At 35.5% G+C, this 18,133-nt stretch overlaps 1 protein-coding gene across 2 annotated transcripts in view; it reads left to right on the top strand.

The window, feature by feature from the left end:
• The window catches only part of LOC133529521 (mushroom body large-type Kenyon cell-specific protein 1), a 320,655-nt gene that overhangs the window by 249,057 nt on the left and 53,465 nt on the right, over window positions 1-18,133 (top strand). For both annotated transcript variants that reach the window (XM_061867252.1, XM_061867253.1), the window contains 2 exons: window positions 6,065-6,300; window positions 7,396-7,497. In XM_061867252.1, the coding sequence (XP_061723236.1) occupies window positions 6,065-6,300; window positions 7,396-7,497 (338 nt within the window). The remainder of the gene's footprint in view (window positions 1-6,064; window positions 6,301-7,395; window positions 7,498-18,133) is intronic.

The raw sequence follows: 18,133 nt of genomic DNA, 5'->3' as shown, positions 1-18,133 counted from the left end.
GCATTTTACAAAATACGCTCGTCTGTAGGAATAAGGACTCTTAATCCCAAGAATTGGCGTAAGCACTAGTGTTTAAGAAAGCAACTGCCATCTAACCATCCAAGCCAGAGGGTAAACTAGGCCTTATAAGGAGTAGTCCGGTTTCCTCACGATGTTTTCCTTCACCGAAAAGCGACTGGTAAATATCAAATGATATTCCGTTTCGAAAAACTCATTGGTACGAGCCGGGGTTTGAACCCGCGACCTCCGGATTGCAAGTCGCACGCTCTCACCGCTAGACCACCAGCGCTACGCAACCTTAATTTTTTTTTTATTGTAAATAAAACAATGCCATTTTAACTAGGATTATTTTTCAAAGAACAAAATTGTGAACAAAGAACAAAAACAGAATTGTTCTCATTGCATAAAAAAAAAACTTTAAATGTCACTAAATACATAATAAATAAAAAAACATTTAATTTAATAACATAAAGATACACTTAGTTTTTAAGACGTGTATGGGTTTTTTGCCTGCAGTAAAACATTTCAGTATTATGTTCGGCCTTTACATAATCTCAGGACCATCCCGGACATTTGGAAGGCGTGCGTGGGGCCGAAGCCAACACGCAGAGTCCCTTGTAATAAGACAATTTACTCTAAAAAGTTTTACAATCGCATTATCTCTTCTTCTTCCTCGCGTTGTCCCGGCATTTTTTTTTTTTTTTTTTTACACAAATTGACTAAGTCCCACAGTAAGCTCAATAAGGCTTGTGTTGAGGGTACTTAGACAACAATATATATAATATATAAATATCTATAAATACTTAAATACATAGAATTTTGCCACGGCTCATGGGAGCCTGGGTCCGCTTGACAACTAATCCCAAGATTTGGCGTAGGCACTAATTTTTACGAAAGCGACTGCCATCTGCCCTTCCAACCCAGAGGGTAAACTAGGCCTTGTTGGGATTAGTCCGGTTTCCTCACGATGTTTTCCTTCACCGAAAAGCCGCTGGTAAATATCAAATGATATTTCGTACATAAGTTCCGAAAAACTCATTGGTAGCCGGGGTTTGGACCCGCGACCTCCGGATTGCAAGTCGCACGCTCTTACCGCTAGGCCACCAGCGCTTCTTTACAATCCCATTATGAAAAAAAAAATGCATGGAGTTCATTGGCATCATAATTACTAAATTAACACTGGCCAGGGTCTCGGTTCGGTGGCCGTAACCAGAACTCCGGAGAATACTGAGAATAACTGTACGTTTTGCTGCTAATTTTTAGTATTAGGAAACAATTAACCCTTTATAGGACACACTTAGTTAATATATGGCAAAAAACATCAACTTTTTGTATTCTTTTGTTATGCAGAATTTTTAAGGCGGCCATGAGGCTTGAAACGTGTTTTTTTTTTTATCTTGGTCGTTAAAGGGTTAAATTATATTATGAAATTATTTTAGTGTCATATATACCGTGGGCTGGAGATTCCCGACAGATTTTAATGGTATCAATAGACCTCATTTAGAGACTAAAATGTCATACAAAATTTCTGATATCGTTCTTGTTTTAGATGACAGTTTTTGTGAAAATTTGTTTTTGTAATAAATGAGTGAAAAACGCCTTTTTGGCAGCACAGTTTTGACATAGCTACTGACAGACATTAAAGTCTTAAAGTAAACTCGCCATTTTAAACTGTAATTAAAAAAATACTTTTACTCATTCTCATCACGCGGAAGCGCTTTACGCGGAGCCTTTGGTGTCACTTTGAATTGGTCATTGTTCTAATCCCAAACATTGATTTTTCCCAGCTCGACCTTTGGCTTTCCGCGGAAGAGCGCCACAGTCGGGCGATCCGGAACCTTACCACTATACAGAGCTCTTCTTGGACATAGGCTTTTGTCCGGCCTTTAAATCCTTTGGGCCCGCAGAAAACTTTAATTATATTCGTAGCCTTCAGCCTCCCTTATGACAAGTTCTTTAAGCTCTGCCCTTCTGGAATTCGGCCTTCAGCCTCACAGGGCATCACACCGCAATCGGACGTCCGGCCTCCGGCCTTATGCAGAGCTCGGAGCTCGGCCGTCGGCCTCGCTGACAAAATTGGCTATAAGTTCGATTCCAAGCTCTGAAGAAAGGTAGTGAGAAAAAATTATGCATTTGTGTTTACTTTATGGGGCGGCAGAGACCCACTGGCCCGGGCGCCAGATATTAAAATGAACTGAATGAACGAATATTGAATGGCAGAATAAGTTGTGCCTTTAACTTTTTAAATATAATTAAAAAGGGAAATTGTTTTTGACGTTTTTGATGTGAAGGTTCGATTTGAGTGATGGTTGATGCTTGAATTGTGATTATTTTACTTTATTTCCTCGCATTTTTGGAGAAAAGCACTATATATGCCTCGGCGGGAACAGCAATTCGTGGATTCGTCTTCTTTGTCGGAATGTCGGAAAATCGAAACTCATCCACGAATTGCTCTTTCCCGACCTCTGCAATAAAGTACTATAACTGTTCCATCTTTCGAAATATTTCATTTATACGTCGGCAGATAGATGAAAGACAGTTATAAATGTTTAATTTACTTGTTACTGTTTTAAAAACTAACGGGGTTTTATTTATGGCATTCGTTAAATGTTTGAGCCTAGTAAGGGTATCGTGGTTATCGATTTGTGTAATTATTGCTGTTTTTTATAGATATTTGTCTAGTTGATGGTTTATTGGATCGTTACGAGTATTTATGGGTTATCGTTTAATTTATAATATATTTATTGATGCCTGCGGGCTAGAAAATTGACTTCATAAGAATTTTAAGTTTCTCTCGAAACTTAAATACTTACAAAAAAGTGTTTTATTGTAATTAAAATAAGGTGCATTAAGTTAACTCGCAAACTTAAATATTGATAACTTGTTAGAATCAGTTAATAATAATATTTAATTTATAATAAAAATTAATTTGATACACTTTAAATGGTTGTACAAACCAATCAGGGATTAGAAGTAGGTATACGCCACAACAAAGGCACACAGTTGATAAAAAAATTTAAACTACATTTAAACTTGTAACAAATGTTTTCTGAGATATACAATATGAAACGCGAATGATAAATTTAAAAATATATGTCTTTATTTTAGAACATTCGATATTCCATAAAACTCGATTAGTAAGTACAGTTCGTTATAGCTACCAACATGTTAGTACATTCAAATATGATCAAAACATAAATAATTGAATTTAATGTTTTTAAAATTATAGTAAAATGCCAAATTTATTTTTAATTGTTTTTCTTTCAATTCAGTTATACATAACATATTTCAGACCAAGTCCATCAGTGTAGTACATTCCCGTAACCTCGTGTTAGTGAAACCTAAACTAAATTATAATTAATTATATACTAAGCCTCTGGATGTCTTAAGTACATCGTCCCAGTGCTTCTTTTTAAATTGATCAAAACACATTAAGTTACCTATTATTGTTGTACTGGCTAATCTGTGCTTTTTTTTAAATGTATTCTGTACAATAAAGAATTATTTAATTCCTACCTACTTTAATCCTCTTATTCATAAAACTTACTAAATTTTTTTTTTCTTTCTAACAAACACATAACTAGTAAAATGATGGATAAGGACAAACGAGCATCAAGGGTTTGTTAGACTTAACCAGCGTTTATAAATAACGCCCTTAGTTTTCGACCTATTTTTTTAATGAAAAATTCCAAGAAAATGTTCCACACCCATGCAATAACCGTTTGCATAATCAATCATCGCTTTATGCTAATTGAAACCATAATTACGATTGTTATTTAAATCGTGGCGTTAGATACATAACAAAGTATTGTAATATATTCACAATTAGCGCGAAAAAAGGTTGCCGAGCCCTGACTTACGCATGGTGAGTGAAATAGTTTTTATAGGTTGATTACTCCTGCTGCCTTTACAATGTATTTTACTGAATGAGTTTTTGGGGTTCTGTATATGTATGGATTAAAACCAAAATATAGTGCAGACGGGGAACGCGGCCAGTGTCCTGGGAACAATGCCTCAGGCTAATTTAGGCTTAGATTTGTAATCATATGTGTAATACTTACTTCATAAAAATATAGATAATTTGTCATAATATCTGATGACAACTTTCAATAAAGGTAAAGGTACAAATCGACAGGTGACATGTACTAATCTATATATCAAATACTAATCTTTTCAACATAGTTTGCCTTACTTGACTTATCATCACAAACATACCTAACTTTAAAATTGTCAAAGATGCAAGAAAAAGTATTTTTAATACAATTAAACATTTAAATCATCAAAAAGATAAAATGTTTTTCTATTTTTAAATATTTTCCATGATTTTAAGTATGTTATTGACACAAAGAATTTTATGTCGATCGCTTCAGCATAATTTTAGGTTTATATGTTTTCCTTTTTTTTTTCAAAATTTGCAAATAAAAAAAAACCGCAACCTACAAACCTAGAGTATATTATGCTGAAGCGATCTACATCTAAATCAAAGGGATTTGTAATAATTTAGTTAGTGAAAACCGTTTTCTCCTGAAATGGAATTTCATAGAAAATGTACCGTTATTTCGTTAGGTTCGCAAAATTCGCTCTTAAAATGGCAAAGGATGGACCGAATTTGTAGCGTTTTTTTACGTAAAAGTGAATTTTCTAAACAATTTTTCATAAAAATCGATCCAGCAGTTTGATGAGTGTCAGCTTTCTCCAAAATGATGTCAGGTATATTTAGTATAATAGTATTTGATTTTTTGTGGCATGATGCGCCCGACACGCACTTGGCCGGTTTTCATTATATTTTAACTGTCCAGAACCATTCTCTATGTAGGTTTATTCTGTGTTCGAACGTCGGGCACTTAAATTAATCTAAAAACGACTTTAAACAAAAAATAATCTTTGATACAATATTGAGAAATACATAAATAAAATTGCTGTATATTACTGGTACCTAACTATATATAAATTGATTGTTTTATTTATTTAATATTTCTCAGGAATTGAACGGATGTTGCAATTAATCGGGAAGATTGGAAATCTAGGGAGAAGGCCTTTGCCCAGCAGTGGGACATTTTATAGGCTCGTCAAAAAAAAAACTTTCGATCTGTCATTAAAGTTGAATTTGCTTCGTATTCGAACTTCGTGTTTGACGCTTCAATACAGCCAATGCCAAGTTATCTGTTGACATTGATTGAGCATACATTAATTTATTGCTTAATTAACAGATAAATAAGGCAGAATAAGGTTCGTCGACACATTTAACGGTAATATCCTTAATTGTTAATGTAAAAAATAATATGTTTGCTGGAGACAGAAATACATTCCTACGATGATAAAAATGTTGGAAGAATTTTTTTCCAAGAATAATTTAAAAGAAAATCTTCGTATATTTTAATGTGATTGGATGGAATGGATTAATACTGTTTATACTTTAATTGTTACAAACCCTTTTCTATGTGGGTTCTGTGTTCGAACGTCGGGTAATGAAACTAATCTGAAAACGGCTTTAAACAAAAAAAAATCCTTAATAAAATTTTGAGAAATACATAATTTGCAGTATATAACTGGTACATCAATTGATTGTTCTATTCCTGGTCAAAAACTTTTACATATACTCTGGCAAAGCCACTTTGTCGTTAGAAAAAGGCGCAAAATTCAAATTTTCTATCGGAGGTCAACTCTTCGCGCCTGCATTTAAATTTGCCGCCTTTTTCCACTGACGAAAATAGCTTGCCATTTGCCATTGCCATTTTTGTCCAGTTTCACACTCAAAGACTTAGGTACGTTCTTGTCCATTTCAGTCATTTTTCCGTCCCTTTTTTTAAACCTTTGAACGCCACACAATATAAATAGTGTGCGGCGTGCCATTATGAACCTTGTTGGAATGTACGAAGGCTGATATTGGGCTGGAGCCGCGCGCGTCATTTGACTTCTTAGGCGGATAAAGGGTTAAAAACCACTCACTCTTTTAGTGTAAATAAAGTTGTTTTAGTGCGAGAACGGCAGCAGTACGTGGACGCTCTATTCTCACAATCTCTCTTTCATAAACAAAATACTAACGTACTATATCTAATTACAGGTCTAGAACGGGTGGCAGAGGAGTTGATGGGTCGAAGAAAATGGAAACTCTATCAAGACGCGATCCTACCCAAGCGCGACGGCGAGCCCTCCAGCGACGAGTCCATGCCTTCCACGGATCCTCCCCCAGCCTTGAAGATCAAGACCATAGAGCAGATCAACGAGGACAAGCAAGAAGAAAAAAGGCCAGAGACGATATTAGAAAGACTGATCAAGACCCCTGCTACTGTCCCAAAGGTAAGTTATCCAATAATTCCAGAGCATAATAGTTTTTGTCCCGTGGAAATGTTTTCCACGGATCCTCCCCCAGCCTTGAAGATCAAGACCATATAGCAGATCAACGAGGAAAAGCAAGAAGAAAAAGTGTGTAGACGATATCAGAAAGACTAATCAAGACCCCTGTTACTGTCCCAAAGGTAAGTCTATGTTATAAAAGTCTGTGGATTTATGGGCTTGTTTTTTCCCCATGAAAGTATTGGGATGGATGGATCCATATTCTATCCAAGCAAGAAGAAAAAAGGCCAGAGACGTAGACGTAGAAAGACTGATCAAGACCCCTACTACTGTCCCAAAGGTATAGTTGTCATGTCATAAATATCTCAAGTGTTCTTGACTCATAAGTCAAGCGTAAGCATAGCACAGCAAGCATAAATCATGGTTCCTGCCTATCTACTTCCGGCATCTAAGAATAGCAGATCAATGTAAATAAACAGAAAATAAGTCAAGAAAATAATAATTATGTAGACTCCTCATAGACGACAACGTAGATTAATGATGATACTCGGTGAATGGCATAGTTATAACGAATCAAAATACTTAATATAATTCCTGAGGAATGTAATGCGGTTAGGTGTGGTACTTCAAATTCAAATCTAACTGACGAGTCCGCTCAGAATGCCTGCCCTTCTCGGGCTATCAAGAGAATCAGTCAGGAACAAATCCATCAACGCAGTTAATTCGGGTCATTTAAATAAAAGTCACTGTATCACAGCCAAATACACTCAAGCATAGACTATTTCAATACTTAACATTCCATCAAACGCAGCCGTTATAAGAGATAATATGTGGCATTCCATCAGAGAAGGATCCTTAAGTCCTTATGCACATAGAACATAAAGACCCTTAGGCATGGAACGCCACATATATTGTTACGACGGTAGTCTTCTCTTGTCTCCTCGCCTACAAACTCCATTTGGAGTGTATTTACACAAGGCCTCCTCATCCTCAGGACTAAGTTCTAAGTCACGACGTCTCAGTTGATAATGAGACTTTAGCTTGCATTAGGATTTCGTGGCCAAGTATGACAGCTTTTGAACTGGCTCTCTGTTCCAGGTGGAGATGGTGGAAGAACCGTCAGATTGGAAGCCATCGGACAAGTGTTACTTCTGCGTGGAGGGTGAGGGTGGCGGGGAGGCGCGGCCGGGCGGCGCGGCGGTGAGTGATGTAACTGGTTAAGCTAGGCATATGTGCAGATAGGGTCAGGATATTCCCTGACTTATCAGGATTACTGGTATTACTTGGCGAGTGAGAGTTTTTTAGAAGCCGCAATTAACCACTAGCTAAAAATTGAGAGTTGCATGTACAGCATATGCTGGTCTGTAGCTACAGCATATTTTTAAAAACTTCGAGAGACGGAAGCCTATTTTAAGGAACCCCTATAGTATTTCTTTAATTAAGGGATGGAGAAAACCATTCCTCCAAACTCCAGAGGGATTTGGTGAAATTACCATCCGGGAAGAGTACGAAATTTTATGGCGATATCCTGTCCGGACTGTCAGGGTGTTTTTTTTTTAATAATAAGTGTACGAGGCAAATGAGAGGGGTTGTAAGTGCGTTGTAAGCCTTTAAGATGGTAGTAGTTAAGCTTTATTTTTTTGAAGGTTTGAAGGTTGTATCGGTCTAGAAATACCGCTAGCGACAGTTAATTCCACAGTTTAGCTGTGCGAGGCAGGAAGTTTTTGGAGCACAGTTTGGAGCACGCACAGTTGAGAACTGCAAACCATCTAAGTGATGAAGATCGAAATGTTGCCGCGTAGAGCGATGGCGAAAAAAGGCGGCAGGGATTAATCCCAACAATTCCTCGGAGCAGTTCCCGTATTACATTAGGATAGGATTTAATCTTGCCAGTGATGTCACTTGATCATCACCTGAAGAACTATCATCATCATCCATCAGACTATCAGGGGAGGGTGAAAGAGGGCGGCGCGGCGGTGAGTACACGCCTTAATGGTGCATCGGTTACGTCACTTTTGAGGGTCGTTGCGTAATGTTTGTCAACGAAAGTAGCCGGACATTTTACACGGCCGATAACTTATCACACGGATGCTTGAACTTGTTTATTTCCTGGAAGATTTTATAACATCAAATACATTGACTGTTTTAGATAGATAGGTTGTATGAATGAGTTAAAGATCATGGTTATTTCAGATATTTTTAAATATGGTGTACGTGTTAAGTTAATATTTAAAATATAATTGATTGAAAATGTAGGTACTTTACCCTATCATCGCAGAACCGACCGCGCAGAGCGTGTAAAGAATTAAAGATATTTTATATGTACGAGCGTAGTTCACATTCAAATATACTATTAGGCCTAGCAACAAGGTCTTATGAATAGTATTACATATATGTTCTCTTAATCTAATTATTACAGCAATTCTTACTTATTTTCCATATATCATCAAATAACATCAATATAAAAACAACGGGTTGCACTCTGGGAGTACCGGCAGAAGTGAAAACTTGAATATTAACTTTGTGCATTTTTGATATTTTGGAATGGTTAGGGAATAATTTTGCACCAATTACTTTAATTATCAGTATAAAAGTACTATCATTTATGTGGTAAAATACAATATTCATTTATTGCGCTATCGTACACAAACATGACAATTTATATTACAAAAAATTTAACACGTCAGAACTATTACAATTATATAACATTAAAAAGTTTATCTCTCAGAAAAATCAACTTCCATCCATAATTTCAACAACTCTTACACCATCATCATTACTAGAACCATCATGGAGTTTTTCGATCAGGACACGTGTCCGTCTTACGAATTTTCAATCTGACTAATCTTTCGGTTACGTGACCTGTCGCGAGTTTAACATTTTTTCCCCATCACAAAAAGTGCACAGCGCCGCTAAAGAAGTTTTCACTTCAATAAACATAAAGGTAACTTAAAAGCACAACATAAGTTCCACCTGATTCTAAGAACAATCCATAGATTATTAATTTTCCGATTAATTTTCAAATGCAGTGGAAAACCTCCATAAAATGTCAGATGAGTCAAAAATGACATCAATATTGGAGTCGAACCTTAACCTTCCTCGACAATTATATGGCATTGAGTCACAGCTAATACACGTTCAATTATCGAGTATCATGTAACGTGCAGTATTGAATAAACATAGGCCTCGTGTGATTTATCTAGGTATTATAGGTACATAGCGTTCTTGAAATTCATTATTTAATAGGGTTTTAGTCACACGGATTGTGTTTAATTTTGCGTATTTATGTTAAAATGTGGATAATGGTAAATATTTTTAAGAATTTTGTTTTTTTCCTACTTTGTATTTTTTTACATCACTTTGCCCTTTTTTTTCGTTTGTTCATTGTGTTTCTTTGTATTTCGTCGGGTGACAACCAAAACTCAGTAAGTACCTAATTCCTATCACAAGTTAAGAGTCAAAATTAAGATATATATATTGCTCTTAGCAGCGGGTACGAAAGAATCCGGCGCCTGGCTGCACGCGTTTCCTTCGGTACACACAGGCACATTTTTGGAACCGCACACTCTGCGCGTTGCAACCTGCCTGCGACTCGGCGTCCGGGTCTGTGCTCCACATAGGTGCCCCTGCGGCACTGATGTCGATGCCCTCGGACACCACGGGCTCTCCTGCCAAAGGAGCGCCGGCCGCTTCTCTAGACACGCCGCGCTTAACGATATTCTCCGCCGGTCTCTTGCCAGCGTGAACGTGCCAGCTCTTCTTGAGCCAGCTGGTATTGTAAGAGACGATGGTAAGAGACCGGACGGAATGTCACTAATTCCGTGGAAGATGGGACGGGTGCTGGTGTGGGACGCCACATGTGTAGACACTCTAGCCCCGTCTCATCTCCACGGCACAACTTCAAAACCCGGCGCGGCGGCAGAGGCGGCCGAAAAATTAAAAAAGATCAAATATAGGGGTCTCGGCCCCGAATACGATTTCGTACCTTTTGGCGTCGAGACCCTTGGCCCGTGGGGTCCGAATGCATCTACACTATTTAAGGAATTAGCCAAAAAAATAGAAGACGCTACCGGTGATCGTAGAGCTGGCAGCTTCCTCGCACAGAGAATAAGTATTGCGATACAACGAGGAAATGCTGCCAGCATCTACGGCACCATGCCGCAGAGGGATAGTTTTTAATTATTTATTTTAAGATTAGTTTTATTTAGATTTAGATTTTAAGTTTTATATGTATTATGTTGTTATTCCCAGATATATTATTTTTTGTAATTAGTGAGTTTCAGTTGTCACCTGACTATATTTATTAATTATTTAAGTCGTTTAACAGAACTAAGTTATTTTGGGTCTGCAACTTCAACTTCAACATTTATTCAGCAAATAGGCCACTAGGGCACTTTTACTCGTCAACATGGAATTTACATACAAGCAATAACAAGCACATCAACAATTATAAAATACAATTCATTGAAAATATTAATGCAAACTAAAGTATTACCTATTGTTTGAATAAAAAGTAAGTAAAATATTATGATTACTTAGAAATAAATGTCGAATAACAAAAAATAAATAAAATAATAAAAAATAAATAAAATGGCAGAACTAAATGATTTTTATCAAATTATCCTTAAAGATGTATAGACTCTCTAAGAGTCAAAATTCCGTATAATTAAAACATTCATTAGGATAAAAAAAACATACGAGAACCGAATGAGGTATCTCACTATAATTAAAAAATAAAGTTAGCTTAAACAGACCAGTCTCCACAAACTGCACCCGTTCACGAGTATGACGCGTATCTCAGCCATCGCTTCCCTCAACTTTCATTCCGGAAAGTGGCGACCCGATCAACGACGCCACCGTAAGCAAAGACTTTGCTTGCACTTTTTTTTTGTAATTCTTACGGAAATATATTAGGTATCTGTAACTACGTAATTTTTATTTACTACAATCATTAAAATGGTGGCTAAAATACAAAGCTTTACAAAGTTTTTACAAATGTATCATTAAATACTATCCATTCTTCATTCACTATAAATATCAGCTTGTACCCAATAATTCTCTAGTTTTTGCTCGCAATAATTCGAGCCGGATTGCACCGTGGGACTGCCGGGTCTTTGTGGATTGCTCCAAAACTCGGGGAAATTGTGCGTTAGCGGTGTGGCATAGTTTTTGAATTGCTGTAATTATCTGTTCTGTCATGACATCCGTTGTTGCGTGAGAATAAGAAACTTGTCGTTATTGATAAACTACTCATATTATATTTTTAAAAACTACAATTAAAATTTTTGGACCTCCAAGATTAACTCTTCCAGACACAAAAAATTGATACTTAGAGGATTTAGGCCAATCAACTTCTGTGGCTCTTTTTCATGCCTAAAATTTATGATTTCGTCGATGACGTCAGAGGCAAACAGTTTGTCTAAATCTAAGTGTATCTTCTCAAAAGTTTGCCGATCCCTGCCCTATAGTTGAAGATCCTCGTCGATCGAAACATGTGACTAGAAATTCTATTAATTAGGCACTTGGGTGCCCTGTTACAAATAAATTTTAAAATAAAAAAGTTTGCGTGTTTGTTTAGCATTATGCAGGTATCTTATTTAAATGAATCTATCTTAATTAGTAGATATTTTTAAACAAAAAGTACTTTTTTTTATAATAATAGCAGAAAACGAGGGGCGTTACTTCTCCATCTGTTTCTGTCTCTGGTGGTGTGGAGAGCCATGTGAACTGTGGAGTGAAGAGCGGTGCGGATCTAGTCAGACCAACGTATTGGACTGCGTCCGCATCCAGGCCTTTTCCCGTCTACTTTGCCGGTCACAATTAGCTTTTCCAGGTTGCCACCGTATTTTCTTAAAATATGACATATGACCGAAGTATTCACGGACTCTGCGTAGACATTCGGATGATAGCCGCGACGAGTGCTGTCCAGGGGATATGGACTTATGGAGCATCTTCCTCCAGCACATTTCGAAGGTTAATGCGTTTGCGGTCAGCAGCTTGCAATGTCCAAGTCTCAGCTCCATACGAAAAGATCGAGAAGACTCCAAGAGACCGTATAAATTTGGTTTTAAAAGATATATATAAATTTGATGTATATAATTATAACAGTCTTCAATTTATTCACGTCGTCCACAACGTATCGCGCACTATGCTGTCCCGCACACCCCGCTGGCTCCACATAAAACCAGGATGGATGGATGTCTTTCGATACCTCCCAATCGGGAGGGGTTTTGACAACCAGTTCGGTCTAGTGGGTAGTGACCCTGCCTATGAAGCCGATGGTCCCGGATTCAAATCCTGGTAAGGCTATGATGAGTAAAATTTAAAAGTATTTGTCTTATTGTCAAATTTTGTTCGACCAAACTTTTTTAGAACTCATAAATAATAATCGACATTATGAAGAAATTAAGTGAATATCTACTTGAAAAAAATATAAAATTAAGAGGTGTAGCTTTTTTAACTTCATAATTAATTATTGTTATCATCTCTAAAACAAGATCGATTTCAGGAAACTTTGTATGTCGTTTTAGTCTCTAAATGCTGTCAAGCATACACCTTTAAAATCTGTCTAATTGGCCCACGGTGTATAAAATAATCTGCCCTTTATAAAATGTAAGCTTGTAATAAAAATAGATCGCAGCAAAGTCAATGTCAACCCGCCTATAAAAGGGTTATTCGACTGTAAAACTGTTGCATAACGTGTCATTATGTCATCGTTTTAAAACGTCATTATTTCACTGTGGTTTATTAAATTAAAAATGTTACACTGAAGGAAATGTTTGCATAACAGTCACAACATAGTTTAGTACATATAGTGCTACTTTACCGTACTAGTGCGATAATAAGCAGATTTGGTAACTATATCGAAAATTCAAAGGGCCATATTATATGTACTGTAAAACGTTGAGTTGTAAGGTATATGTTCGAACAGGTAGTTTCTTATTTTTCTCACTTGTATCGTAATATACTATTGTTACTACTGAAACAATAATTGGGTCTTGCAAATTCTGTTTCGGTTTTAAGATATTGTTCAAAACATATTTCTTTATTACTTAAGCACAGTTATTTTTAGATGTAATTAAATATACTTTATTAGGAAGTACATTTGCATTGTATGACAGTTTTACGAATATTATGATACTTTTTAGATTACGATATGATAATAAAAAACCTATTATTTCAGATCACTGATTCCTCAAATGTTATCATCAACGTCATCTGTTGCATGACGTTTCTTTTTATATTTAACAGTCATCTATTGCGTTGCTTTAAAATATGAATACATTACATGAATAAAATATATGTTTAAAAAACTACAAAGCGGTTAGCGAGTTGTCACAACACCGTCCCCATTCCATAATTACAGTCATTAAAATACGTACCAATTAAACAAAACGCATTTCACCATTTCTAATCATTGTCTCCCATAATGACGGTTTATTGTAAACCCTTTACCTTACAATAGCAATTATGGACCTTGTCTAAACCAAGCTTAGGTCCAACCATCGCCAAAAGACCCCTACAACCCCTAACAATACCCCCTCTAAGACCCGCCCTCCTTACTATAGGGAGGGGACACAAAGGTCTCCCAATGTTGGCTGCTTATCAAACCATAGTTTCAATTTATGGAACAATGCCTTATCCATTTGCTACGATTCTACGTCAAAGTAGAAAACTCACATTTTGATTAATACGAGTAAAAGAGACAGAGTGCGTATAAACGGTAGCGGGCTAATTTGAAACGTAAATGTGGGGAGTAAGGCTCCGTTTCGAATGGAGGGGGCTTAGTAAAATAGTGAACGTGTAGGCGTTGAACGAAAAGTAGGCAGGAACAGAGAATGGAGTGGAGTGGGCTTTTTTAGTTAGCTTTTTATTAAATGTAATTTAGGAGCGAAGTGGATGGTTTTGAAAACAGTTGTGGGAAATGTATTTGAGTTTGCGGAATGAGATTAATTTTGCTCTTCATGTAAAAGTTACGAGCAGGGTGTTCATCTTCACACCTTTGAATCATAATTAAAGCTGTGCGTTTCCAGGGGGATTTCCTTGAGTATTGCACGAAAGTAAAGTACCTATTGGGTTCTTCGAGGTTGAGTGTATTGGTTTTTTAAGGATTGGCAACGTGCGTGTGTTAATACAGAGGTTACATTAACCGTTTATCAATTGGCGGCCTATGTGCTTGTTTACCACCGACGTGGTGTAAAATGAAAGGATGTTACTACTTAACACTATTATTTTATCATAGGTGTGCGGATTATAGTCACAAAAAACGGTACAGGGTCGCTAGATGTTCCTAACACTGCTTTCCTGAGGGTATGTAGATGTACGAAGTATTATATGTAACTATAGAAATATATGATTTCTAAATATTTTTTACAAAAAAATTGAATATAAAAAAACTACATGCCTATCAATACCTCGAGAAACCTAAAAAAACTTGTACCCTAACGATTAAACTAGCCATTATCAGATACATCACATATTTAACTTTTTTCATAATTCCTAAACTTACCTAATTTTACGCGCAATTAAAATAGGGAATGTAAATGAATGCATTAACGTTTTGTCTTCACCTGCACGTCTAAACTATAAAGAATAAGGTATATTCTGTAATTACACAGTAGTCGGCAGTCGGGCGTGCGCCGGAGTTCAATGATGGTTCTGTGACGTAGCGGTTTCACAGTGATATAGCATATGAGCTAACGGTTGTTACATATGTACCGTTTTAGAAAATATAGTTTTTAAATTTGAAAAATTGATTTTTACTTTAATTTTTGAGGGCACGATAAATAAAATAAAATCATATTTACTGTAATTACAGCGTTGCGAAACCAAGGTTATAGCTTTATTTGACAGCAATAAATAATAATAACAGCTTTATAAATTTTTAACAAGCAGAAACGTCTGCGAATGATGCTATTAAGCTTAGAATAAGTTTAAAAGTGAAAAAATTACTGTCTTGGGTGAGACACCCACCTCACCTCACCTCACCTCACTTGAGTCTCACCCAAGACAGTAATTTTTCCACTTTTAAATTTATTCTAAGCTTAATAACAGCTTTGTTTACAATATCTACAAATATATGTAGGTGTCTCTTGTTTAGACTAAATTTTGACCGAATTCGCAGAGGACTACTTTGAACTAAACACAATCAAATAATAATAATAATAATAATATTCTTTATTGTGCACAATGAAAACATGATTATACAGCAATTAACATAAAAAAACTAAGCAACAACAGGCGGTCTTATCGCTAAAAAGAATAATAAATAATGAAATAATAATAAATAATAAATATTGAAATAATGTTAAAATTCTGCAATTTTTTAAGGTAAAGTGGTGTTTTAAAATCTTTCATTTAAAAATACTTAGTGCTTCTTTGTATATATAATCATATGTAAATAAGGAAAAAAATATTTGGTTCAACATGGAACGGAACTCTAAAAATGGTTGGTGCGTGAAAATGTAATTCACTCACAAGTATTATAGGTAACTCTTATACCGTCGGGTTTTCGAGTCGTTATTCCAAATTACTGCTTAAGGCTATAATTCCCTTTTCTGCTATAATAGCTTTTATTTTATGCTTTTTATGTATGCACTTCAAACTTCCTTATAAGGCGAGAAGTTTTTGCTTGTAATTACTATGTGGCATGTAATTATTATGGGATTCTTTGAATTTTCTAACGCCATCTTCCATAATGAGTTGGAATAGTTTTTGCGTTAGCTGGATGTAAAGATGTTATGTAAAATATGAGCATGACCATGAATGGTCAAAATGTGGACATGTGGACGATAGTAATGTTTTAAATTATTTTATAATATTTTTAGTAATTATTACTAAATGTAGTAAGCACATGTGAGACAAGTATTAAGTATAAATAACTAAATCATTTCGAAATTAATAATAACCTCCTATCCTATTATATATATTTTGTTTTTATTATATTTTAACCTGGCTTATGTACAATAGTGTTAAGGTACATACATAAATACAAAAGTTGAGCTAAGTTATAAATATAATGGCCGAATTATTTCGAGGATACGGTAAGCATATTTTCCAATATAGGCTAATTTAAGATCACGATGATTTAGAATTAGCAAATGTCTCAAACTCCACTTTTACACGATCTTTTTAAAACACTGTTGGTAACTCTACCCTAATTCATAATAAAATATAGCGTTAAAAATATACATAAATAATAAATAAATCCGACTCCATAGTTCCCCTAGCCGATCGGTTAAACAGCATAGGCCGGACAGAAAAGCCTATAGGGGCGGTCCGTGGAGGGGTGGAAACCTCGGAAAATTCGAGACCCACCCCTTCGCCACGTGCGACCAAATAGGCTCAGTGCACAAACGCCTTGACTAATCTATGCCGCTCACGAAAAAAAAAAAAAAAAAAAGAAAACGCGCGCGTTCACACACAACATTCCAAATTCAATTTTCGAACACTATTCTCACGCTGGCGTTTCGTTTTTGTTTAAGCGGAAATACTCGTAATGAAAGCTTTGTGCTTTGAGTTTTGCGTGGAACGGAACATGAAACACATGAGATTTCATGGTTAGTTGGGTGTTTGTTGTTTTTGAACGTTTTTCTTTGTCCGATTGTCATGTTGGTAAGCAGTTATGATGTACGGTGCCGTGATATTTGAAAAAAATGCGCTTTTTGCTAGGGAGTGAGATTTTAACGTCGGAAAATGTTTGTTATGTTTCGCATTTAATCTTGGCTCAAAGTAAGTTCCGTTTTTAAAAGGCTGCTTTATATTTTCTTGTCACTTTTGTGGAAATCACTTTTTTAAGAAATTTATTATACTCGTAATGTTCTATATTTCGCATTCATAAAATATTATACATTATATAATACATACTCGTTCCTACGAATATGATTACTTCACCACAATATCTGATAACACAAAGAAATATAACATATACTTTAGAGCATTGAAAACGGTCACTTAATGAACCGGTCTCTACTACCTAGCTATAGATAAATACTACATAGCTATAAATTAACCCATGCCCAAAAATTTTTTTAAACATGTAAAGTAATAACAGGGTTTCATTTATGTTTAAAATGTATTTAAATTTCATGTAAACAATTGTATCAGTAATATATATTATTATAATATTCATTTCCGATTACCTCATGATTTTAGGTTTAAAGATCTTTATTTCTCATAAGAATACAAAAATATTCACTTACATGAGAATTTTTCTTTATTTTTCATGCAAAATACATTTTAGCGGTGAGCGCACACTTATAACAAAAAACGTAGGTACATGTATGACTTAAACTAAAAATCTATAAGTTAAACTAAACACAATAAAATAAAATAAAAACATTTTTGGTGGGTAAGTGAAATAACAAATTTTCTAAATACAAATAAAAACATTTTGAAAATAGCGCTGACATGCTCTTTAAAACAATGTCAATTCAATTCAATTTCAATTGAATTCTTTATTCGTTCATCACAGGTACATAAATAGGTGGTAACTCAGTATTCTAAGGAACAGCTATGATGTGCATTTTGGCGTACGAAATAACTTATTATTATCTAACTATTTATTTATTTATTTAATCTTTATTGCACAAAAGAAAACCTTATAGTATAAAAGGCGGACTTAATGCCATGAGGCATTCTCTACCAGTCAACCTTTACGCAAAGCAGAGAGATTGTGGGCGGTGCTACATTAAAAACAACAACCAAATATAATACAATAACATACCATACATACATAATACATACATACATAAATATACATACTTATATTTCTTATACATATACAACAATACAATACAATAGAATACAAATACACTTTATTGCACACCTCAATACA

The sequence above is a fragment of the Cydia pomonella genome, chromosome 21 (genome assembly GCF_033807575.1).
Source record: "Cydia pomonella isolate Wapato2018A chromosome 21, ilCydPomo1, whole genome shotgun sequence".
Classification (NCBI taxonomy): Eukaryota; Metazoa; Arthropoda; class Insecta; order Lepidoptera; family Tortricidae; genus Cydia; species Cydia pomonella.
The sequence above is the reverse complement of the archived record's forward strand: the minus strand, read 5'-3'. Positions and strand labels throughout refer to the sequence as shown.